The sequence below is a fragment of the Amblyraja radiata genome, chromosome 7 (assembly GCF_010909765.2).
Source record: "Amblyraja radiata isolate CabotCenter1 chromosome 7, sAmbRad1.1.pri, whole genome shotgun sequence".
In the NCBI taxonomy this organism is placed as follows: Eukaryota; Metazoa; Chordata; class Chondrichthyes; order Rajiformes; family Rajidae; genus Amblyraja; species Amblyraja radiata.
In genome coordinates this window covers 83,505,242-83,530,812 of record NC_045962.1, presented here as the reverse complement: position 1 = coordinate 83,530,812, position 25,571 = coordinate 83,505,242, and the positions used below count along the sequence as shown (strand labels likewise).

Here is a 25,571-nt window from a genome sequence, read left to right as displayed (position 1 = left end):
TGTGGCCCTTGTGGCTAAAGGGATCAGGGGGTATGGAGAGAAGGCAGGTATGGGATATTGATTTGGATGATCAGCCATGATCATATTGAATTCCAAGAGCTTGATGGGCCGAATGGCCTACTCCTGCACCTATTTTCCATGTTTCTATGTCCCATCTCCACTAGTCCCAGCTGCCTGCTATTGGCCCATATCCATCTAAACCCATGCTATCCACATACCAGTCCAAATGTATCATTTAGATTAGTTTAGTGATACAGCGCGGAAACACGCCCTTAGAGTCCGCGCCGACCAGCGATTGGACAATTTACAATTAGACCAAGCCAATTAACCTACAAACCTGTACGCGTTTGGAGTGTGGGGGGAAACCGAAACAGCCGAAGAAAACCCACGTGGTCACGGTGAGAACGTACATACTCCGCACAGGCAGCACCCGGAGTCAGGATTGAACCCGGGTCTCTGGCGCTGTAAGGCAGCAACTCTAACGCTATGCCACCAGTAGAGTTGCTGTCTCACAGCGCCAGAGACCCGGGTTCGATCCTGACTATGGGTGCTGTCTGTATGCTTGGTATAATTGGTTTGGTGTAAATGTAAATTGTAAAATGTACCTAATGTGTGCAGGGCAGTGTTAGTGTGTGCGGGGATCGCTGGTCTGCGCGGACTCGGTGGAGCAAAGAGCCTGTTTCCGCGCTGTATCTCTAAACTAAACTAAACTAAACTAAAGCTCATCCCATCGTCCTGCATCATCCTCATAAAAAGGAGGAAGGGAGATAAAAAAGGATAAGGGGTGGGGCGGGGGTGGGGCGGGGGTAAGTTCATTTAAAACGGATGCACAGGGAGTTATTTCACGAGTTCCCTGACTCTCTGAAATTCTCTCCCCCAGACGTTTTGTGAAGATTAGATTAAGGGAAGTATTTAAAGAGAAGCTAGTTAAATATATGAAAGTTTCAAGGAATTCAGGAAAAACGGAACGGAACGGGAATTCCGACTACGTTCATAAAAATAGCCTGCATGTTTATTCAATTTGTTTACTTCAGTTTAGTTTAGTTTAGAGATACAGCGTGGAAACAGGCCCTTCGGCCCACCGAGCCCGCACTGACCAGCGATCTCCGCGCACTAACACTATCGTACACCCATTGGAGACAATTTTACATTTATACCAAGCCAGATAAACCTACAAACATGCACGTCTTTGGAGTGTGGGAGGAAACTGGATCACCCGGAGAAAACCCACTCAGGTCATGGGGAGAACGTACAAACTCCGTACAGACAGCACCCGTAGTCAGGATCGAACCCGGGTCTCTGGCGCTGGAAGGCAGCAACTCTAGCGCTGCGCCACCGTGCCGGGCACACTTCCTGCCTGAACAATTCATATCTCATTTTGACAGACCTGGAATAATTCTTGTAAACCTCCTTTGGACCCTCTCCAGAGCCAGCACATCCTTCCTCGTATATGAGGCCCAAATTTGCTCACAGTAATCCAAATGCGGCCTGACCTAAAGCCTTATGCCCCTGTCCCACGTAGGAAACCTGAACGGAAACCTCTGGAGATACAGCGTGGAAACAGGCCCTTTGGCCCACTGAGTCCACACCAACTGAGGCTCCATAATGCCCCCTGTCCCACTTAGGAAACCTGAACGGAAACCTCTGGAGACTTTGCGCCCCACCCAAGGTTTCCGTGCGGTTCCCGGAGGTTGCAGGTGGTTGCCGGAGGTTGCAGGTAGTGGAAGCAGGTAGGGAGACTGACAAAAACCTTCGGGAACCTCTGGGAACCGCACGGAAACCTTGGGTGGGGCGCAAAGTCTCCAGAGGTTTCCGTTCAGGTTTCCTAAGTGGGACAGGGGCATTATGGAGCCTCAGTTGGTGTGGACTCAGTGGGCCAAAGGGCCTGTTTCCACGCTGTATCTCGAAGACTCTGCACAGGCAGCACTTGAGGTCAGGATCGAACCCGGGTCTCGGCGCTGTGAGGCGGCGGCTCGACCAGCTGCGCCACCGTGCCGCCCATGTGTCGGGGGGGGGGGGAATGTATTGTATCTCAATGTCGCGGCCCATCTAACCCCCATCTCTGCTCTTCCCCCTAGGAACGCTTGCTGTTGTCCGTTCTGCCCCGCCACGTTGCCATGGAGATGAAGGCCGACATTAATGCAAAGCAGGAGGTCATGATGTTTCACAAGATTTACATACAGAAACACGACAATGTCAGGTATGTGACGCCCCCTCGGCAGAAGTGGTTTCTTCCATGTCCCCGTGTTAAATTGCCAGGAGCACCGCAAGCCACCGAGGTACTAGGGGCGGTACGGTGGCGCAGCGGTAGAGTTGCTGCCTTACAGCGCCAGAGACCCGGGTTCGATCCTGACTACGGGTGCTGTCTGTACGAAGTTTGTACGTTCTCTCCCCATGACCTGCGTGGGTTTTCTCCGAGATCTCCAGTTTCCTCACACACTCCAAAGACGTGCAGGTTTGTAGGTAAATTGGCTTGGTATAAATGTGAAAATTGTGCCTAGTGGTGTGTAGGATAGTGTTAAGGGCCTGTCCCACTGACACGACCTTTCAGCCACTGTCTTCGACCTTGAAGCTCGAGGGCACTCGCCTGAAAAACCTCGAGCTAGATCGACCGTCAGCGATGAAACCGAGAGCTGGATCGACCGTCTGCGCGCGCGCACACACACACACACACACACCTCGTAAAGACGGTGGCCAGGGAAAGCGGGGGAGCGCTGTCTGAAATTCACACCCGCGATGAACAGGAAGGTAAAAGACGGCTGGCACAGTACAGTAAGTCCTTTAGAGAGTGGGGGGGAGGGGGAGAGAAGGAGGGAGAAGGGGTGGGAGAAGGAGTAGAGACACTTTTAAGAAGCCAGACAACGTTTAATAAAGTTTACCTTTTTTTTCTCAACGAGCTTTACCTTCGACTACCCTCGATTGCCTTCGAGTAACTAGGAAAGCATGCCGATCTACTATGACCTACCTCGACTAAACCTAAGAGTAAAAAAATATTTTTTTCCATGGCGACCTTTCTTTACTCGCGGGCATTTTTCAGCATGTTGAGAAAAACGCCGTGATCTAGCTGAGGCCTTGAGTATGCGGGGACCACTCTCGAGCATGAAGGAAAGTTACAAAGACCTCCTAGGACCTCATGTCGACCATACTGCGACTATGAGTCGAGGGCAAACTCTTCTAAACTCGCGAATTAGGTCGCCGCAGTGGGACAACCCCTTTAGTGTGCGGGGATCACTGGTCGGCTCAGACCTGATGGGCCGAAGGGCCTGTTTCCCCGCTGTATCTCTAAAACTAAACTAAAACCAAAATTATAACACACTGTAAATGTAATGTTCCTGTGCTATTTAGTATAATTTAGTTCTGTTTTTTGTCACGTGTACCGAGGTACAGTGAAAAGCTTTTGTTGTGTGCTATCCATTTAGCGGAAAGACAATACATGATTACAATCAAACCATTTATATACATGATAAAGGAATTAAATAAATGTTGCTGCAGGAGTAGAGATTTAAGTGCTTGGAGCGATTGCAGGCATGTGCCGTCGATGCGGCTTCAAACCTTCAATGACAAGTGGTGCTGAAGGCAGCTGAAATTCTGCCTTTGCACCGTGGACTGTGTACTGCGTACTGCGCATGCGCAGCGCAAGTTTCATGGCGGGTTTTTCAAACATGGATTGTCATTATGTGCGTCCTCATTGCCGGGAAATACGGTACTTTGTTAAGAGATATGGTTTTTGAAGGCTTTATAAAAGTCGACTGACATTTTACGGAGAGGAGAACAATCTGCGCATGCGCGGTTTAAGATTTTTTAAAAGCCGACTGACTGCCTACTCTGAGTAATTACTCACGGAACATGCCTGAGCGATTGTAATATGTGATGGTAGATCTGCTTCTGTGGCTAGCATGCAAATAGTGGCCGGGGTTGGGCGCCATTTTACATAGATACATAGATACATAGACTATAGGTGCAGGATTAGGCCATTCGGCCCTTCGAGCCAGCACCGACATTCAATGTGATCATGGCTGATCATCCACAATCAGTACCTCGTTCCTACCTACTCCCCAAATTCCTTGATTCCACTAGCCCTAAGAGCTCTATCCAACTCTCTTTTGAATGCATCCAGTGAATTGGCCTCCACTGCCTTCTGAGGCAGAGAATTCCACAAATTTACAACTGTGTGAAGAAGTCTTTCCTCATCACAGTTCTAAATGGCCTACCCCTTATTCTTAAACTGTGGACCCTGGTTCTGGACTCCCCCAACTTCGGGAACATGTTTCCTGCATCTAGCGCGTTCAATTCTGGAAGAGGTACAGTGAAAAGCATTTTTTGTTGCGCGCTATCCAGTCAGTGAAAAGACGGTACATGATTACAATTAACCCACCTATATTGTACAGATACAGGATGAAGAGAATCACGTTTAGTGCAGGTTAAAGTCCCATAAAGTACGATTAGTTAAGTTTTAGTTTAGTGTAGAGATACAGCGCGCAAACAGGCCCTTCGGCCCACCGGGTACGTGCCGACCTGCGATCCCCGCTCACTAACACAATCCTACACACATTAGGGACAATTTTTACATTTTCACGTTAACATTTACCAAGCCAATTAACCTACACACCAGATCTGTCTTTGGAGTGTGGGAGGAATCCGAAGGCCTCGGAGAAAATCCGCGCAGGTCACGGGGAGAACGTGCAAACTCCGTACAGACAGCACCTGTAGTTGGGATCGTACCTGGATCTCTGGCATTGGAAGCGCTGAAAGGCAGCGACTCTACCGCTGCGCCACCTTGTCTCCCAGACCGATTAAAGATAGTCCGAGTGTTTACCAATGAGGTAGATGGTAGGTCAGGATCGCTCTCTAGTTGGTGGTAGGATGGTTTGGTTCTATCTTCCATGTTCTATGTTGATTTACAACCCCTGCCTTAAAACCTCTCACTTTGACCATGTTGACTAAGACATGGAGAGCTAGGAGTTCTGATGAGCCTGAAAATAGTGACACATAGGGCGGCCCAGTGTTTTTTTAATTTGATTTGATTTGATTTGATTCAATTTTATTGTCATTGTCCATTTTACAAGTACTGAGACAACAAAATGCTTTTTCCCATACAACCATACAAATAATAAAAAAATAAAAGCACAGAACACGATAGTCTACAACATAAACATCCCCACAGAGGTATCAAAGTTTCCCGCTGTGAGGGAAGGCACCAAAGTTCAGTCAAACTCCTTGTTGATGTTCTTTGGTGTTCAGTTTGGTTTTGCGATACAGCGCCGAAACAGCGAGTCCGCACCGACCAGCGGTCCCCGCACACTAACACTATCCTGCACGCACACTAGGGGCAATTTACACCTAGACCAAGCCAATTAGCCTTCAAACCCGCGCGTCTTTGGAACATGGGAGGAAGCCGGTGAGCTCGGAGCAAACCCACGCGGTCACGGGTAGAATGTACAAACTCCGTACGGACAGCGCCCGTAGTCAGGATCGAACCCAAGTCTCTGGCGCTGTGAGGGGGCTGTTCAAAGTCTTGGTGAGACCACACCTGGAGTATTGCGTACAGTTTTGGTCTCCTAATCTGAGGAAAGACATTCTTGCCATAGAGGGAGTACAGAGAAGGTTCACCAGACTGATTCCTGGGATGGCAGGACTTTCATATGAAGAAAGACTGGATAGACTCGGCTTGTACACGCTAGAATTTAGAAGATTGAGGGGGGATCTTATAGAAACTTTAAAAATTCTTAAGGGGTTGGACAGGCTAGATGCAGGAAGATTATTCCTGATGTTGGGGAAGTCCAGAACTAGGGGTCACAGTTTAAGGATAAGAGGGAAGTCTTTTAGGACCGAGATGAGAAAATCATTTTTTACACAGATAGTGGTGAATCTGTGGAATTCTCTGCCACAGAAGGTAGTTGAGGCCAGTTCATTGGCTATATTTAAGAGGGAGTTAGATGTGGCCCTTGTGGCTAAAGGGATCAGGGGGTATGGAGAGAAGGCAGGGATGGGATACTGAGTTGGATGATCTGCCATGATCATATCGAATGGCGGTGCAGGCTCGAAGGGCCCAATGGCCTCTACTCCTGCACCTATTTTCTATGTTTCTACCGCTGTGCTGCCGTGTAAATTAATATGAAAGATGATGACTTATAAACATTATGAATTGGCAGTAAGCATGTAAAATGATTTGTGCTCCCACTCTCACTCCCACTCACCAAATCACAGGTGGGTTTGTGGCACTGAAACTGACTTTGCTGTCACCAAATCTCTTTATTAGAAGCATCCAAATGTCAAGAGAGTCGAGAGTGGTTTAATTGTCAAGAGCAGAACCAAGGAACTGCAGGTGCTGGTTTACAACAGAAAAAAAAAAGAGGCACAAAGTGCTGGAGTAACTCTGCGGGTCAGGCAGCATCTCCGGAGGGCATGGGCGGCACCTGTCTTCGGACTGTCGCATGTCAAATGTACCGACATCAGACCAAAGAAATTCTTCCAGTCTTCAGCAGGACCCAACTCGAAACGTCACCCCCTTCCTTTTTCTCCAGAGATGCTGTCTGACCCGCTGAGTTACTCCAGCACTTTGTGTCCTCCGTTGGTATAAGCCAGCATCTGCGGTTCATTGTTTCTGCCAGGTACAGTGAGAAGCCTTTTTTGTTGCGTGCACTGCAGTCAGCCAGAAGACTACTCGTGATTGCAATCCGGCCGTCCACAGTGTACAGATACAGGATAAAGGGAATAACGTTTTGTGCAAGATAAAGTCCAGTAAAGCCTGATTAAAGATAGTCGGTGGGTCATACAGCATAGCAGGCACGTAATTGCAACAACATAGAACAGTGTGACAGAATAGGCCCTTCGGCCCACAATTTCTGTGCTAACTTGACGCCAGGTTAACTAACTTCCTCTGCCTAAACATGATCCATATCCCTCCATTCCTTGCATATCCACGTGCCTATCTAAATGCCTCTAAGACGCCACTATCGTATCTGCCTCCTCCACCAACCCTTGCAGCGTGTTCTTGGCCCCCACCACCCACTGTGTAAACAAACTCGCACCACACGTCTCCGTTAAATCTTGGCCCCTCTCCCCTTAAAGCTATGCCCTCTCTTTATGCCCCCTTGGCCCTCCGAGTCCGCACCAACCAGCGATCCCCGCAGGTACACAAAATTGCTGGGGAAACTCAGCGGGTGCAGCAGCATCTATGGAGCGAAGGAAATAGGCGACGTTTTGGGCCGAAACCCTTCTTCAGACTCAAATCCCCGCACACTGGTCCTTGATTATGCTGCTGGCCTTGCCGAGGCAGCGTGAAATAGAAGTGTAGATGGATTCAATGGAAGGGAGGTTGGTTTGTGCGATGGTCTGGGCTGTAAATGCAATTAGCTGCAATTTCTTGCGGGCCTTGGATGGAGCTGTTCCCAAACCACGCTGGGATGCATCCCGATAAAGTTTTAGGAACCTGGGTTCGCTCCTGACCTCTGGCGTTCCTGCACGGAGTTTGTACGTTCTCCCCGTGGCTGTTTGGGTTTCTCTCACAGTGCTGGTCTACAGCCACAGACATCGCTAAAACACTAAAGATAGTCACAAAATGCTGCAGTAACTCAGTGGGGCAGGCAGCAGATCTGGAGAGAAGAAATGGGTGACGTTTTGGGTCGAGATCCTTCTTCACACTGAGAGTCGGGGGAGAGGGAGTCTAGAGATATTGAAGGGTAAGATGTGAAAAGGACAGATCAAAGTGGACGAAGAGCAAGGAAAATGCTGAATGGATCATTGTTAGTTGAAGGGAAGGTGACAACGAGGCATACAATCAGTAAAATTAATCAGGAGGACAGTGAAACTAGTCGGAATACCATAGAAATTAGGTGCAGGAGTAGGCCATTCGGCCCTTCGAGCCTGCACCGCCATTCAATATGATCATGGCTGATCATCCAACTCAGTATCCTGTACCTGCCTTCTCTCCATACCCCCTGATCCCTTTAGCCACAAGGGCCACATCTAACTCCCTCTTAAATATAGCCAATGAACTGGCCTCAACTACCTTCTGTAGCAATGTTACAAAATTTTGAGATTTTAAAAATCAAGTCTGTAATTTATCCCATCAGATAAAGCATAAAAATAACTTTAATTTAACACCTAATTCACTTTCATATCTCAAGTATTTAAAAAGTTATGGCCATTTTCATACTGGGAAATGAGCATCTTGTTCCCTATTGATTTTCTATGGACATAACAAAAAAGCTGTGATCGTGAACAGTCAAAAGCCCATAACTTTCTTAAAAATTAAGAGAACTGAATGAAATTTTCAGTTATCATAGATTGAAGCATTCTGAAACAAATATAAAATAATCTTACTTGGATGACCTGAAATTAAAGCATATAATTAGTTAGTTACCTAATTGTAGCTAATTTCAGACTTCAATTACTAGATCTAAACATCTATCCATTTCTTAATAGATGATTAACATTTTTAAATAGCCTAAATGTCCAAATAATATTCACAAATAATTCACAATAAAACATGATTTTTATATCTCATTTACATTAATTTATAGGCCAAATGGAAGGAATTTAGTGTTTAATTGCTGTAAATAAATGCCCATTTAAATCAGCTTTCCAGTGGGTTCCTGTGGAACGCGCTGGTTTAGAACGTTCACATTGCGGTAGATTTGTGCCCCAAATGCCGAGAAAAATACTGCGGGATATAATGGGCCCAAAATGAGCTACTCGCAATATTAAACTTTGTATAAAGGGATCTTTAGAAGCCCTTTTTAATGTAAAAATATACAGCCTACCTTCAGTTGACTGCTTTATGAGACCCTGCGGTTGCTGGCGGTCGCGGGTTTAGAGATTGATTTTTAAACTACTATAACTATTATTCAAGGCCTTTAAACCTAATAATAGCTTTTGCGACGGGGTCTTCCAGCGATTTTTCGTTAATAATTAACTAGGCTGAACATTTTCGATTGGAACAGCTTAGTGAAAATCGCGTTTTAAACCCGCCCCCTCTAAACGGCGCCAAAATCGCGCACACCCGCAGCGACAGATTTTCAGCGACGCTTCAGGTACGCTTTGCAACATACCTACCTTCTGTGGCAGAGAATTCCAGAGATTCACCACTCTCTGTGTGAAAAATGTTTTCCTCATCTCGCTCCTCTCAATCTTCTAAATTCTAGCGAATACAAGCCGAATGGGGGAGGGGATGGAGAGAGAGGGAAAGCAAGGGTTACTTGAAGTTAGAGAAGTCAATATTCATACCGCTGGGGTGTAAGCTGCCAAAGCGAAATATGAGGTGCTGCTCCTCCAATTTGTGCTGGGCCTCACTCTGACAGTGGAGGAGGCCCAGGACAGAAAGGTCAGTGTGGGAATGGGAGGGGGAGTTGAAGTGCTGAGCAACCGGGAGATCAGGTAGGTTACGACGGACTGAGCGGAGGTGTTTGCTGAAACACGAGTCAAAAGGAGCTCAGTTCCAAGTAAATTTATTGCGTTTGTGTTCTGCACTCACTCAAGAATTGGAACTCACAGCGTCCAAGGAGAAATGGGTGACAACGTGTTCTTGTCGATCCAAATTATCTCCACGGATCAGTTGAACCAAGTTTGTCATTCGAATTACTTGGACACAGAAATTCGTCTTGAGTTGAATCCAAGTGCAGGCTTCAGGTAGTAAAGGATCAGATCCAAGCAAGGAAAAAAGACATAGTGTGTGGGAAGGAACTGCAGATGCTGGTTTATAACGAAGCCAGGCACAAAATGCTGGAGTAACTCAGCGGGTCTGGCAGCATCACTCAGGCAGAAAAGGAATAGAAAAGTTTGAAAATAGGTGCAGGAGTAGGCCATTCGACCCTTCCAGCCAGCATCATAGAAACATAGAAAATAGGTGTAGGAGGAGGCCATTCGGCCCTTCGAGCCAGCACCGCCATTCATTGCGATCATGGCTAATCGTCCCCTATCAATAACCCGTGCCTGCCTTCTCCCCATATCCCTTGATTCCACTAGCCCCTAGAGCTCTATCTAACTCTCACCATTCAATATGATCATGGCTGATCATCGAAAGTCAGTACCTCATTCCTGCTTTGTCTGCATATCCCTTGATTCTGTTAGCCCTAAGAGCTAAATCTAAGGCTCTCTTGAACACATCCGGTGAATTGGCCTCCACTGCCTTCTGTGGCAGAGAATTCCACAGATTCACAATTCTCTAGGTGAAAAAGTTTTTCCTCATCTCAGTCCTAAATGGCCTACCCCTTATTCTTACACTGTGACCCCTGGTTATGGACTCCCCCAACAGCGGGAACATTTTTCATGCATTTCGCCTTTCCAATCCCTTAAGAATGTTATATGTTGCTGTAAGACACCTTTCATCCTTCATATAAGTCCAGTCGATCCTTCGAATAGGTGATGTTTCGGGACAGAAACCTTCTACAGACTGAAGAAGCTGAATTACTCCAGCAATTTAGGTTAGTTGCGAGATACAGCACGGAAACAGGCCCTTCGGCCCACTGGGTCCTCGCCGTCCAGCGATCCCCATACATTAACACTATCCTACACACACTAGGGACAATTTGTTTTACATTTTATCGAGCCAATTAGCCTACAAACCTGTGGGAGGAAACCGAAGATCTCGGAGAAAACCCACGCAGGTCACGGGGAGAACGTATAAACTCCGTACGGACAGCACCCGTAGTTGGGATCGAACCCGGGCCTCCAGCGCTGCATTCGCTGTAAGGCAGCAACTCTACCGCTGCGCCACCGTGACCGCCCTTGTCCGTCTTAGGAAGAGAGGCACATGGATTATGCAGGGAAGAGAGGGATGGTGGAGACAGATATGATCGTGGTGTTTTAAGAGGTTTTGCTGTGCCACATGCAAGGAATGGAGGGATATGGAACTGGCGCGGGCAGAGGGGTTTGAGTCCAGGAGTCAAGAGTATTTTATCGTCATTTGTCCCAGATAGAACAATAACATTCTTACTGCAGTCATCTTGCAATTGTGTTTAGCACAGACATGATGGGCCAAAGGGCCTGTTCCTGTGCTGTACTATTGTATGTTCTACGTTCAATAAGCCCATACGCTTTCATTCTCAAAGGGAACGAGGGGCAAAGATGAAAGGTGATGTGCAAGGTACGTTTTTACACAGAGGGTGGTGAGTCCCCGGAATGTGCTTCCAGGGATGGTGGTCGAGGCTTCTTCAAAACATTGCTCCAGGATCTTTACTTGAACACGAGGGATTTATGCAGGGCTGGGACTCTTTTCCTTGGAGCGCAGGAGGATGAGGGGTGATTTTATAGAGGTGTATAAAATCACGAGAGGAATAGATCGGGTAGACGCACAGAGTCCCTTGCCCAGAGTAGGTGAATCGAGGACGGGAGGACATGGGTTTATGGTGAGGTGGAAAAGATTTAATAGGAATCTGAGGGGTAACCATTTCACACCAAAGGGTGGTGGGTGTATGGAACGAGCTGCCAGTGGAGGTAGTTGAGGCAGGGACTATTGCAAGGTTTAAGGAAAAAATAGACAGGTATGTGGATAGGACAGGTTTGGTGGAATGTGGGCCAATTGTGGGCAGGTGGGACTAGTGTAGCTGGGACATGTTGGCCGGTGTGGGCAAGTTGGGCCGAAGGGCCTGTTTCCACACTGTATCACTCTTCTTTTCGGGTCCATCTTCCATGTCTCAAATGTTGACCTCGCTGTCATCGTCCGTCCTGAAAAGGACGCAAGCTTCCGACGACAATCAGTGGGAGCCATCACTTGTTGCAATAGATGATGGTGGTAGAATTAGCTCAGGATCCTTCCAGTCTCCAGGCCTGTGACGTGGATGCTTCTGCTATGGGGCCGTTGTATCACTCTATGACTCGACGGCTCTGTTTGACTGTCACAATTTAACATAACTTTGAGGTGAGAGGGGCAAAGATTAAAGGAGATGTGCGGGGCAAGTTTTGATACAGAGGGTGGTGGGGGCCTGGAACGCACTGCCAATGGTGGTGGTGGGGGCAGATACGATAGTGGCGTTGAAGAGGTTTGTTTAGATAAGCATGGAATGGAGGGATATACATCAAAGGAGACATGGTGGAGAGAGTCAACGACTTTAGGTTCCTGGGAATAAACATCTCCCAGGACCTCAAATGGCAAATGAACACCGTCACTCTCTTGAAGAAGTCTCATCAGCAGCTGTATTTCCTGAGGTCTCTACGGAGAGCTAACGTCTCACAGCCGCTGCTGCTGTCCTTCTATCAATGCGCTGTGGAAAGTATCCTCACCTATGGAATCCTGGTGTGGTTTGCCAGCTGTACTGTGGCTGAGAGGAGGACGCTGCAGGGAATTATAAAAACTGCGCAGCGCATTACAAACGCTAACCTGCCCTCCTTGGATGACATATACAAGGCCCGATGCTTGCGCAGGGCCATAAATATCAAGGACACTTCCCACCCTGCCAACCACCTTTTTACTCTGCTACCCTCGGGGAGGCGACTCAGGTCTCCGCATGTGCAGTAAAAGAGCTTAACTCCAATAGTGAACACTGGGAAGCAAGAAGTAACTTCGAGGAATTATTTTAAACTCGTTTAAAAATGTATCTATTATTTTACTATTAACTGAACATATGTGTATTGGTTGTCGTGTTGTATTTCTTTTAACGGAGGAGAAGCAAATGGAATTTCGTTGCTCAGTTTTGTGCAATGACAATAAACATATTCTATTCTTCTATTCTATTCTATGTGTTGGCAGAAGAGATGAGTTTAACTTGGCATCAGGCCTGGCATGGACACTGTGGACTGAAGGGGCCTGTTCCTGTGCTGTCCTGTGTTCTATGTTCAATAAGCCCCATCCCCTTTCATTCCTGCAGGGAATTAAGGGCACCGTTCACAGGAGATGCGCAGGTTCAGTTTGTTTACTAAGGGTGGTGGGTGCCTGGAACGGCTGCCAGGGTTGGTGGTGGTGGAGGCACATGCAATAGTGGTGTTTAAGAGGCGTTTAGATTGACACACGGATATGCTGGGTATGGAGGGATGACGTGCAGGCAGAGGAGATTTGTATCACATGGCGTTATGTTCAGCACAGACATTGTGGGCTGAAGGGCCTGTTCCTGGACTGCACTTTTCTATGTTCAAACCCAGAACAGGGGGCAGCACGGAGGCGCAGCGGTAGAGTTGCTGCCTTCCAGGGCGCCAGAGACCCGGGTTCGATCCTGACCACGGGTGCTGCCTGTACGGAGTTTGTACGTTCTCCCCGTGACCTGCGTGGTTTTCTCCGAGATCTTCGGTTTCATAGAAACATAGAAACATAGAAAATAGGTGCAGGAGTAGGCCATTCGGCCCTTCGAGCCTGCACCGCCATTCAATATGATCATGGCTGATCATCCAACTCAGTATCCTGTACCTGCCTTCTCTCCATACCCCCTGATCCCTTTAGCCACAAGGGCCACATCTAACTCCCTCTTAAATATAGCCAGTGAACTGGCCTCAACTACCTTCTGTGGCTGCACCTTCTGTTTCCTCCCACACTCCGATGACATACAGGTTAATTGGCTGGGGATAAATGTAAATTGTCCCTAGTGTGTGTAGGGTAGTGTTAGTGTGCGGGGATCACAGGTCGGTGGGTTGGAGGGCCTGTTTCCGCGCTGTATCTCTAAACTAAACAGAACAGATGAATGAAACAGTCCAAAACTGGATCCAACACACAACCTACAGTGAGATCAGGAGTATTGCCAAAACTGGTTTCTGGACTGGATTTGTAACTTTTGCTCAGTCAGTAAAAAAAAAATAATGAGTTATATCTTATTACTGTATTAAATGAAGGGAGAGGTGAGTATAATGTACCTTTGTACTTCCTCTCTGTCCTAGCAACGACACCAAACTTCATTCACTGGAGGCACTAGAGACCACAGATGCTGGATCTCAGAGCAAAACACAAAGGTGCTGGAGGAACTCTGTGGGTCGGGCAGCATCTGTGGAGGGAATGGACAGGCGACGTTTCGGGTCAGGCCACTTCTTCAGACTGAACCGACTCTGACCCAAAACATCACCTATCCGATCGGTCTGTTGAAGGGTCCCGACCCGAAACATCCCCAGTTCAAACCCAGAACAGGGCGGCACGGTGGGGCGACAGCGCCAGAGAGCTAGGTTCGATCCTGAGTACGGGCGCTGTCTGTAAGGGGTTTGTACGTTCTCCCCCCGTGACTTGCGTGGGTTTTCTCTGGGAGCTCCGGTTTCCTCCCACGCTCCAAAGACGTACAGATTTGCAGGCGAATTGGCTTGGTAACATTGTAAATTGTCCCTAGTGCGTGCAGGACAGTGTTAGTGTGCGGGGATGGCTGGTCGGCGCGGGCACGGTGGGACAAAAGGCCTGTTTCTGCGCTGATTCTCTAAACAAAACTAACGATACTACCTGACCTGCTGAGTTCCTCCAGCACTTTGTCTTTTGTTCGTACACCAGCGAATCTCTGCAATTCCCAGGCCCAGATAGGTGTTGTTGCCCTGCCATTGAGATCAGTGAAGATTAAACACAATGGACATTGAAAGCCAAAGGAACCAGACTATTGGAATTGGGCACAGACTCAGCCAAAATCATACTCTATGTTGGAACAGGCAAGAGGAACTAAGTGACCTGCTCCTGCTCCTGTTTCTTATCTTGTTAAGGTTAGGACGGAAAGGTTTTTTAAAAGATTTTCAGCAGTTGCAGTTTGATTTTTATTTTGCAACTTGCTTTTATTCTGCACCTGATCGCTCTCAAGCGTGTAAAGAGATATCAGGGCAGATAACCCAAAGCTTGGTCAAAGAGAGAAAAAGAGAGAGGTTGTACCAACATCGAACAGCACAGCACAAAATGCTGGAGTAACTCAGCGGGACAGGCAGCAACCCTGGAGAGAAGGAATGGCCGACATTTCGTGTCGATACCCTTCTTCATACCCTGATCCGAAACGCCACCCCTTCCTTCTCTGCAGAGATGCTGCCTGTCCCGCTGAGTTACTCCAGCAATTTGTGTCTATCTTCGGTTTAAACCAGCATCTGCAGTTCCTTCCTCCGCATTCTGTCCGCAGTTCCATGCTTCCACAAGGAGGATTCCTGGATTAGACAAGAGACAATAGGTGCAGGAGTAGGCCATTCGGCCCTTCGAGCCAGCACCGCCATTCAATGTGATCATGGCTGATCATCCCCAATCAGTACCCCGTTCCTGCCTTCTCCCCATACCCCCTGACTCCACTATCTTTAAGAGCCCTATCTAGCTCTCTCTTGAAAGCATCCAGAGAACCGGCCTCCACCGCCCACTGAGGCAGAGAATTCCACACTCACAACTGTCTGTGAGAAAAAGTGTTTCCTCGTTTCCGATCTAAATAGTTTACTCCTTAGTCTTCGTGGGGAGGAGAGGAATGAGGAGCGAGGGAGTGAAACAACAGAGGGATTTCAACAAGGGGCGCCGGGGAGAGTTTAAGACTGGGGCTGCACATTTGTGGTGAAGGATTAGGGATAAGCCCTTTGTTGAGGAACTGTTGTTGGCCATGCAAGCATCACCACAGCGATCTGTTTATAAAACTAAGCAGCCTTTGGCCGAACTTCAGAGCTGACCCAGGTCACACACCTGTCAAAACTTTTCCAAAGCCTCTCGTCAAATAAATCCTGCAGCTGGGGGATGAAGGGCCGGCCACAAAGAGGCCCGATTGCTAGACTTACAGACTTTTAGAGATACAGCGCGGAAACAGGCTCTTCGGCCCACTGAGTCCACGCCGACCTGCGATCACCCCGTACATTTGCACTATCCCACACACACTAGGGACAATTTACAATGATACCAAGCCAATTAACCTACAAACCTGTACGTCTTTGGATTGTGGGGGGAAACCGGAGCGCCCGGAGAAAACCCACGCAAACTCCGTACAGACAGCAGCCGTAGTCATGATCGAACCCGGGTCTCTGGTGCTGTGAGGCAGTAACTCTACCGCTGCCTCCCAAAGTGAGTTGAGGGAGGACATGAGTATAAGATATCCAAAGATGTACAGGTGTGTAGGTTAATTGGCTTCGGGTAAAATTGTAAATTGTCCCTAGTGTGTGTAGGATAGTGCTAGTGTGCGGGGATCGCTGGTCGGCGCGGACTGGGTGGACCGAGGGGCCTGTTTCCGCGCTGTATCTCTAACCTAAACTAAAGTCTGAAAGCAAGGATCTCCCGTGGCGTTCTGTGCTGCCTTGATGGAACCGGTCTGTTGCTGAAGGTGCTCCTCAGGTTGACCAGCATGTCGTGGAGGGGGTGAGCTGTGGAGACATCCTCTCCTTGTCCACTCTATCCAGGCCATTGGCTTGACCCATGAGTCCCGCTCCAAGCAGCTTTGAGCCCTGTTACAGCTTCCTTGCCCGCTGTGTGTGTCCAGGCTGAAAGAGCTAATTAATGTGCTCAGAGGCAGCACCAGGCAATTTTGTATTTAGTGGGCTGTGGTTGAAACAAATTAATTCAAAGTGGAGGGGAGCTGAATCAACTTTGCAATTTGGGTAATAAGTGTTTTTGTGGCACTGCCGGATGTTGATAGGAAGGAAGAAACTGACTTAAAGGGCCTGTCCTACTTACGCGATTTTTTCAGCGACTGTCAATAGAATAGACAATAAGTGCAGGCGTAGGCCATTTGGCCCTTCGAGCCAGCACCGCCATTCAATATGATCATGGCTGATCATCCCCAATCAATACCCCGTTCCTGCCTTCTCCCCATATCCCCTGACTCCGCTATTTTTAACAGCCCTATCCTGCTCTCTCTTGAAAGCATCCAGAAAACCTGCTTCCACCGCCCTCTGAGGCAGAGAATTCCACACTCACCACTCTCTGTGAGAAAAAGTGTTTCCTCGTCTCCATTGTCAGCACCATTGACTGCGGAGGTGACACGGGACGACGACGTATCGACGCGCGGTGACTCCTCGAGTGTCACCACATTTTTTTTGTCGCCGCAGGATTTTGAAATGTTCAAAATCTTCCGGCAACCCTGATACGTCAGTCAATGACGCCGGCAGTCGCCAAAAAAAAAAACGGCAAGTGGGACAGGCCCCTAGAGAGTCATAGAGTGATACAACGTGGAAACAGGCCCTTCGGCCCAACTTGCCCACACTGCATCCCGATAAAAGTTCCAGAAACCTGGGTTCGATCCTGACCTCTGGGGTTCCTGCACAGAGTATTTTAACGTTCTCCCCATGGCTGTGTGGGTTTTTTCCCCAGAGCTGGTCTACAGACATAGACATCGCTGTTCCTAAACCATGCTGTGATGCATCAAGATAAAATGCTTCCAGTAGAAGTTGGTGGGAGTTGGCGGGGACATATAACCATATAATATAACCATATAACAATTACAGCACGGAAACAGGCCATCTCGACCCTTCTAGTCCGTGCCGAACACATATTCTCCCCTAGTCCCATCTACCTGCGCTCAGACCATAACCCTCCATTCCTTTCCGGTCCATATAACTATCCAATTTATTTTTAAATGATAAAAACAAACCTGCCTCCACCACCTTCACTGGAAGCTCATTCCACACAGCTACCACTCTCTGAGTAAAGAAGTTCCCCCTCATGATACCCCTAAACTTCTGTCCCTTAATTCTCAAGTCATGTCCCCTTGTTTGAATCTTCCCTACTCTCAGTGGGAAAAGCTTACCCACGTCAACTCTGTCTATCCCTCTCATCATTTTAAAGACCTCTATCAAGTCCCCCCTTAACCTTCTGCGCTCCAAAGAATAAAGCCCTAACTTGTTCAACCTTTCTCTGTAACTTAGTTGCTGAAACCCAGGCAACATTCTAGTAAATCTCCTCTGTACGCTCTCTATTTTGTTGACATCCTTCCTATAATTAGGCGACCAAAATTGTACGCCATACTCCAGAATTGGCCTCACCAATGCCTTGTACAATTTTAACATTACATCCCAACTTCTATACTCAATGCTCTGATTTATAAAGGCCAGCACACCAAAAGCTTTCTTTACCACCCTATCTACATGAGATTCCACTTTCAGGGAACTGTGCACAGTTATTCCCAGATCCCTCTGTTCACCTACATTCTTCAATTCCCTACCATTTACCATGTACGTCCTATTTTGATTTGTCCTGCCAAGATGTAGCACCTCACACTTATCAGCATTAAACTCCATCTGCCATCTTTCAGCCCACTCTTCCAACTGGCATAAATCTCTCTGTAGACTTTGAAAATCTACTTCATTATCCACAACCCCACCTATCTTAGTATCATCTGCATACTTACTAATCCAATTTACCACACCATCATCCAGATCATTGATGTACATGACAAACAACAGTGGACCCAACACAGATCCCTGTGGCACCCCACTAGTCACTGGCCTCCAACCTGACAAACAACCATCCACCATTACTCTCTGGCATCTCCCATTCAGCCACTGTTGAATCCATCTTGCTACTCCACCATTAATACCCAACCATTGAACCTTCTTAACCAACCTTCCATGAGGAACCTTGTCAAAGGCCTTACTGAAGTCCATATATACAACATCCACTGCTTTACCCTCATCAATTTCTCGAGTAACCTCTTCAAAAAATTCAAGAAGATTAGTCAAACATGACCTTCCAGGCACAAATCCATGTTGACTGTTCCTAATCAGACCCTGTTTATCCAGATGCTTATATATATTATCTCTAAGTATCCTTTCCATTAATTTGCCCACCACTGACGTCAAACTAACAGGTCTATAATTGCTAGGTTTACTCTTAGACCCCTTTTTAAACAATGGAACAACATGCGCAGTACGCCAATCCTCCGGTACTATTCCCGTTTCTAATGACATTTGAAATATTTCTGTCATAGCCCCTGCTATTTCTACACTAACTTCCCTCAATGTCCTAGGGAATATCCTGTCCGGACCTGGAGACTTATCCACTTTTATATTTCTCAAAAGTGTCAGTACTTCCTCTTCTTTGAATCTCATAGTTTCCATAGCTACTCTACTTGTTTGCCTTACCTCACATAATTCAATATCCTTCTCCTTGGTGAATACCGAAGAAAAGAAATTGTTCAATATCTCCACCATCTCTTTTGGCTCTGCAGATAGCTGTCCACTCTGACTCTCTAATGGACCAATTTTATCCCTCGTTATCCTTTTGCTATTAATATATCTGTAGAAACCCTTTGGATTTACTTTCACCTTACTTGCCAAAGCAACCTCATATCTTCTTTTAGCTTTTCTAATATTTTTCTTAAGATTCTTTTTACATTCTTTATACTCCTCAAGCACCTCATTTACTCCATGCTGCCTATAATTATTGTAGATCTCTCTCTTTTTCCGAACCAAGTGTCCAATTTCCCTTGAAAACCATGACTCTTTCCAATTTTTACTATTTCCTTTCAACCGAACAGGGACATAAAGATTCTGTACTCTTAAAATTTCCCCTTTAAATGTCCTCCATTTCTCTTCCACATCTTTCCCATAAAACAAACTGTCCCAATTTACTCCTTTTAAATCCCTTCGCATCTCCTCAAAGTTAGCCTTTCTCCAATCAAAAATCTCAACCCTAGGTCCAGTTCTGACCCTCTCCATAATTATATTGAAACTAACGGTATTGTGATCACTGGTCCCGAACTGTTCCCCAACGCATACCTCTGCCACCTGACCCGTCTCATTTCCTAACAGGAGGTCCAGCACCGCCCCTTCTCTAGTAGGTACTTCTATGTATTGCTGCAAAAAACTATCCTGCACACATTTTACAAACTCCAACCCATCCAGCCCATTTACAGAATGTGTTTCCCAGTCTATGTGTGGAAAATTGAAATCTCCCACAATCACTACCTTGTGCTTACTACTAATATCTGCAATCTCCTTACATATTTGCTCTTCCAATTCTCGCTCCCCATTTGGCGGTCTATAATACACCCCTATAAGTGTTGCTACCCCTTTCCTATTTCTCAGTTCCACCCAACTAGCCTCCCTAGACAAGCCCTCTAATCTATCCTGCCAAAGCACTGCTGTAATATCTTCCCTGATAAGCAATGCAACACCTCCACCTCTGAACTTCCGAATGCAACACCTCCAATTCTGACATGCCGAACTTCCTAAGCTTTCTAAGGAAGTCGAGGCTTCTGCCAGTGGAAGTACAAAGCTGGCCATCTCATCCAGTTGCTGCCTGCTCTTTGAGCAACCAAGAGAGACCAAACACATTGAAGGGTGTCCAACGAGACTCCTTGGCAACCCCCCCTCTGCTGAGCACCATGGATGGGGAAGGACCCACATCTCATGGCTAAATGACAAGGTTAATTCCCGGGATGGCGGGACTATCATATGCTGAGAGAATGGAGTGGCTGGGCTTGTATACTCTACAGTTTAGAAGGATGAGAGGGCATCTTATTGAAACATCTAAGATTATTAAAGGTTTGGACACGCTGGAGGCAGGAAACATGTCCGGTTCTTCCTCGACCAGAGGAGCAACCTATACCCAGCCACTGACACCCTCCTCCGCCTAGCGCAGTTGGTCCTCACCCTCAACAACTTTACGTTTGACTCCTCCCATTTCCTCCAAACACAAGGGGTAGCTATGGGCACACGCATGGGCCCCAGCTACGCCTGCCTCTTTGTCGGGTACGTTGAACAATCCTTGTTCAATACGTACCAGGGCCCCATCCCCGACCTCTACCTCCGTTACATTGACGACTGCTTTGGGGCCACCTCCTGCACCCACACACAACTGACTGACTTCATCCACTTCACCACCAACTTCCATCCGGCACTCCAATACACCTGGACCATTTCCGACACTTCCCTACCATTCCTTGACCTCACCATCTCCATCGCAGGGGACAGACTTCTGACCGACATACACTACAAACCAACTGACTCACATGGCTATCTGGACTACACGTCTTCCCACCCTGCCCCCTGTAAAGACTCCATCCCCAATTCCTCCGCCTACGCCGCATCTGCTCCCAGGATGAGACGTTCCACACCAGGGCATCAGAAATGTCCTCGTTCTTCAGGGAACGGGGATTCCCCTCCGCCACCATAGATGAGGCTCGCACCAGGGTCTCATCCATACCCCGTAACACTGCTCTCTCTCCCCATCCCCGCACTCACAACAAGGGCAGAGTCCCCCTAGTCTTCACCTTTCACCCCACCAGCCGGCAAATACAACAAATAATCCTCAGCCATTTCCGCCACATCTTCCCATCTCCCCCCATGTCTGCCTTCCGCAAAGACCGCTCCCTCCGCAACTCCCTTGTCAATTCTTCCCTTCCCTCCCGTACCACACCCTCCACGGGCACTTTCCGTTGCAACCGCAAGAAATGCAACACCTGTCCCTTCATCTCCCCCCTCAACTCCATTCAAGGACCCAAGCAGTCGTTCCAGGTGCGACAAAGGTTCACCTGTATCTCCTCCAACCTCATCTACTGCATCCGCTGCTCTAGATGTCAGCTGATTTACATCGGGGAGACCAAGCGTATGTTGGGCGATCGTTTCGCCGAACACCTCCGCTCAGTCCTGAATAACCTACCTGAACTCCCGGTGGCTCAGCACTTCAACTCCCCCTCCCATTCCCAATCCGACCTCTCTGTCCTGGGTCTCCTCCATTGCCAGAGTGAGCAACACCGGAAATTGGAGGAACAGCACCTCATATTCCGCCTGGGTTGCTTGCGTCCGGATGGCATGAACGTTGAATTCTCCCAGTTTTGCTAGCCCTTGCTGTCTCCTCCCCTTCCTTAACCCTCGAGCTGTCTCCTCCCATCCCCCCGCCCTCGGGCTCCTCCTCCTCCCTTTTTCCTTCCTGCTCCCCCCCACCACCCATCAGTCTGAAGAAGGGTTTCGGCCCGAAACGTCGCCTATTTCCTTCGCTCCATAGATGCTGCTGCACCCGTTGAGTTTCTCCAGCATTTTTGTGTACCTTCGATCTTCCAGCATCTGCAGTTCCTGCTTGAACAACATGTTCCCGATGTTGGGGGAGTCCAGAAGCAGGGGCCACTGTTTAAGAATAAGGGGTAAGCCATTTAGAACGGAGACGAGGAAAAACCTTTTCACCCAGAGAGTTGTGAATTTGTGGAATTCCCTGCCACAGAGGGCGATGGAGGCCAAATCACTGGATGGATTTAAGAGAGAGTTAGATAGAGCTCTAGGGGCTAGTGGAATCAAGGGATATGGGGAGAAGGCAGGCACGAGTTATTGATTGAGGACGATCAGCCATGATCGCAATGCATTGCGGTGCTGGCGCGAAGGGCCGAATGGCCTCCTCCTGCACCTATTTTCTATGTTTCTATGAAAAACACAGGTTTTAAGAACAAGACAATGAACAGAGTCATAGTGATGTAGGGTGAAAACAGGCCCTTCACCCCAACTTGCCCACACCGACCAACACGTCCCAGTTGCACTAGTCCCACCTGCCTGCTTTTGGCCCATATTTCTCCAAACCAGTCCTATTCACGTCCGAAGAAGGGTCTCAAGCTGAAATGTCACCCATACCTTCTCTCCAGAGATGCTGCCTGACCTGCTGAGTTACTCCAGGACTTTGGTTCTACAGTTTAAACCAGCATCTGCAGTTCCTCCCGACACTATCCATGTACCTGTCTGAATATTTTTCAAAAGTTGCGATAGTCCCAGCCTCAACTTCCACGTCCGGCAGCTCGTCCCATACACCCACCACCCTTTGTGTGAAAAGGTTACCCCCTCAGGCTCCTATTAAACCATTTCCCCTCCCCCACCCCCCCTCACACTTGCATTTAAATAACACCAAACAAACCATCACAAAGCTCTCTACTTTCAGCGAAGATTGTAGTTTTTGTGACAGGATTGGAAATGCAGCGCTGTTTACCCAACCCGGCACAGCAGTAGAGTAGCCGCCTTACAGCGCCAGGGACCCAGGTTCGATCCTGACCTTGGGCGCTGTCTGTACGGAGTTTGCACGTTCTTCCTGTGAGCGCGTGGGTTTTCTCCGGGTGCACCGGTTTCCTCCCACACGCCAAAGACGTACAGGTTTCTAGGCTAAATGGCTTGATATAATTGTAAATTCTCCCTCGTGTGTGTAGGATAGTGCTAGTGTGCGGGGATCGCTGGTCAGCGGTGGCTCGGTGGGCCGAAGGGCCCGTTTCCACGCTGTATCTCTAATGACACAGATAACAGACTGGTTGGCATGCAACAAAAAAGCTGTAAAATTGTCTCTAGTCTGTAGCGAATGGATGAGAAAGCAGAGTAACATGGAACTGGTGTGAACGGTTGATCAATGGTCGGCATGGACTCGATGGGGCGAAGGGTCTGTTTCCATGCTGTTTTTCTAAAACCTAAAAGCCCTGTCCCACGGTACGAGTTCATTCCAAGAGTTCTCCCGAGTTTGCCCTGATTCGAACTCGGAGATTTACGGTAATGGCCACTCGTCGGTACTCGGGGCTCTCGTGGACTTTTTCTATCAACATGTTGAAAAATCTTCACGAGTCTTCCCGAGCTTACCTGCCGTTAGCGAGTCTTCCCGAGTACCTGCCGTTAGCGTTACGAGCCGCTAAGTGACGTCCCCGAGCTCCGACGTACCCGCTACGTTCATTCTCCGTGCTTACCACGAGTTTGATTTTTTTTAAACTCGGGAGAGCTCTTGGAATGAACTCGTACCGTGGGACAGGGCTTTTTAAACCAAGCTCCTGATTTAATGTGTAGGAAGGAACTACCTACAGAGGATGTTAGTAGGATGGACACAAAATGCTGGAGTAACTCAGCGGGCCAAGCAGCATCTCTAGAGAGAAAGAATGGGTGCGTTTCGGGTCGAGACCGTTCTTCAGACTATTAGCCAGGGGAGAGGGAGACAGAGATATGGAAGAGTAAGGTGTGAAAACGAGAGATCGAAGGGGACGAAGATCAAGAAAAAAGATGACCCGAAACATCACCCGTTCCTTCTCTCCAGAGATGCTGCCTGACCTGCTGAGTTACTCCGGTGTTTTGTGGCTATCTCTTGATTGAATGGATGATGTGATGCGTTTGAGAGTGCAATGCTGCCTCTTGTACAGTGGAGCACAAGCTTAGCTCTCTGCGTGGGTCTCGGATGTGAGACTTGAACCAACAACCTTCTGACTCAACGTGAGAAGGAGTGCCACACAAGGGGGTCACTGGGCCTGCCTCCCAGCCCTGGTTAATGAGCAAACAGCTTGAATAACAAGCAGCCTGTGTAAAATGAAAAGCTCAAGTACTTTTCAAACGAGAGTCATGGAGTCATGCAGCGTGGAAGCAGGCCCTTCGGCCCAACTCGCCCATGCCGACCAAGATGCCTCCTCCAAGTAGTCCTAATAGCCAACGCCTGGTTCATATCTTAGAAACATAGAAAATAGGTGCAGGAGTAGCACCTTCGAGCCAGCACCACCATTCAATATGATCATGGCTGATCATACAGAATCAGTACCCCGTTCCTGCCTTCTCCCCATATCCCTTGATTCCGTTAGCCCGAAGAGCTATATCCAACTCTCTTGAAATATCCCTCTAAACTGTTCCTATCCATGTGGGTTTTAAGTTGAAAGGGGCAAAGTGTGAAGAAAATGTTTACACCATTGACATTGTGGGCCGAAGGGCCTGTTCTCGTGCTATGTTCTACAGTTAACATCGGGCAAGGTTATAAGGTGGGATGGGAAAGATTGAAAAGGAACCTGACTGGCATCTTTTTCTCACATGCCCAAATGGGTTTTAAATGTAAGGTCGATACAAAATGTGTTGGAGTCAGGCAGCACCTCTGGAGAAAAGGAATAATAATAATAATGGATGGGATTTATATAGCGCCTTTCTAATACTCAAGGCGCTTTACATCGCATTATTCATTCATTCCTCAGTCATACTCGGTGGTGGTGAGCTACTTCTGTAGCCACAGCTGCCCTGGGGCAGACTGACGGAAGCGTGGCTGCCAATCTGCGCCTACGGCCCCTCCGACCACCACCAATCACTCACACACATTCACACACATTCACACACAGGCAAAGGTGGGTGAAGTGTCTTGCCCAAGGACACAACGACAGTATGCACTCCAAGCGGGATTCGAACCGGCTACCTTCCGATCGACAGCCGAACACTTAGCCCATTGTGCCATCTGTCGCCCAAATGGGTTTTAAATGTAAGGTCGATACAAAATGTGTTGGAGTCAGGCAGCACCTCTGGAGAAAAGGAATGGGTGACATTTCAGGTTCAGACCCTTCTTCAGACTGAGAGTCCCAGGGAAAACATTCTGACCGTCTACCTTATCTATTTATGCCTTGCAGAATTTTTAAATATTTAAGAAAGAACTGCAGATGCTGGAAAAATCGAAGGTAGACAAAAATGCTGGAAATGCAGCGGGTGAGGCAGCATCTATGGAGCGAAGGAATAGGTGAAGTTTCGGGTCAAGACCTTTCTTCAGACTGATGCGGAGGTGGGGGCGGGAAGCAGAAAGGAAGAGGGGAAGACAGTAGGCTGTGGGAGAGCTGGGAAGGGGAGGGGAAGGAGGGAGAAAGCAGGGACTACCTGAAATTGGAGAAGTCAATGTTCATGCCGCTGGGGTGCAAACTGCCCAAGTGAAATATGAGGTGCTGCTCCTCCAATTTGCGGTGGGATTCACTCTGGCCATGGAGGAGGCCCAGGACATAAAGGTCGGATTCAGAATGGGAGGGGGAGTTGAATTGCTGAGCCAC

At 48.0% G+C, this 25,571-nt stretch overlaps 1 protein-coding gene across 3 annotated transcripts in view; it reads left to right on the top strand.

Moving 5' to 3' along the window:
- adcy5 (adenylate cyclase 5) overlaps positions 1-25,571 on the top strand; it is a 266,316-nt gene that overhangs the window by 142,690 nt on the left and 98,055 nt on the right. For all 3 annotated transcript variants that reach the window (XM_033024874.1, XM_033024873.1, XM_033024872.1), the window contains exon 3: positions 2,079-2,200. In XM_033024874.1, the coding sequence (XP_032880765.1) occupies positions 2,079-2,200 (122 nt within the window). The remainder of the gene's footprint in view (positions 1-2,078; positions 2,201-25,571) is intronic.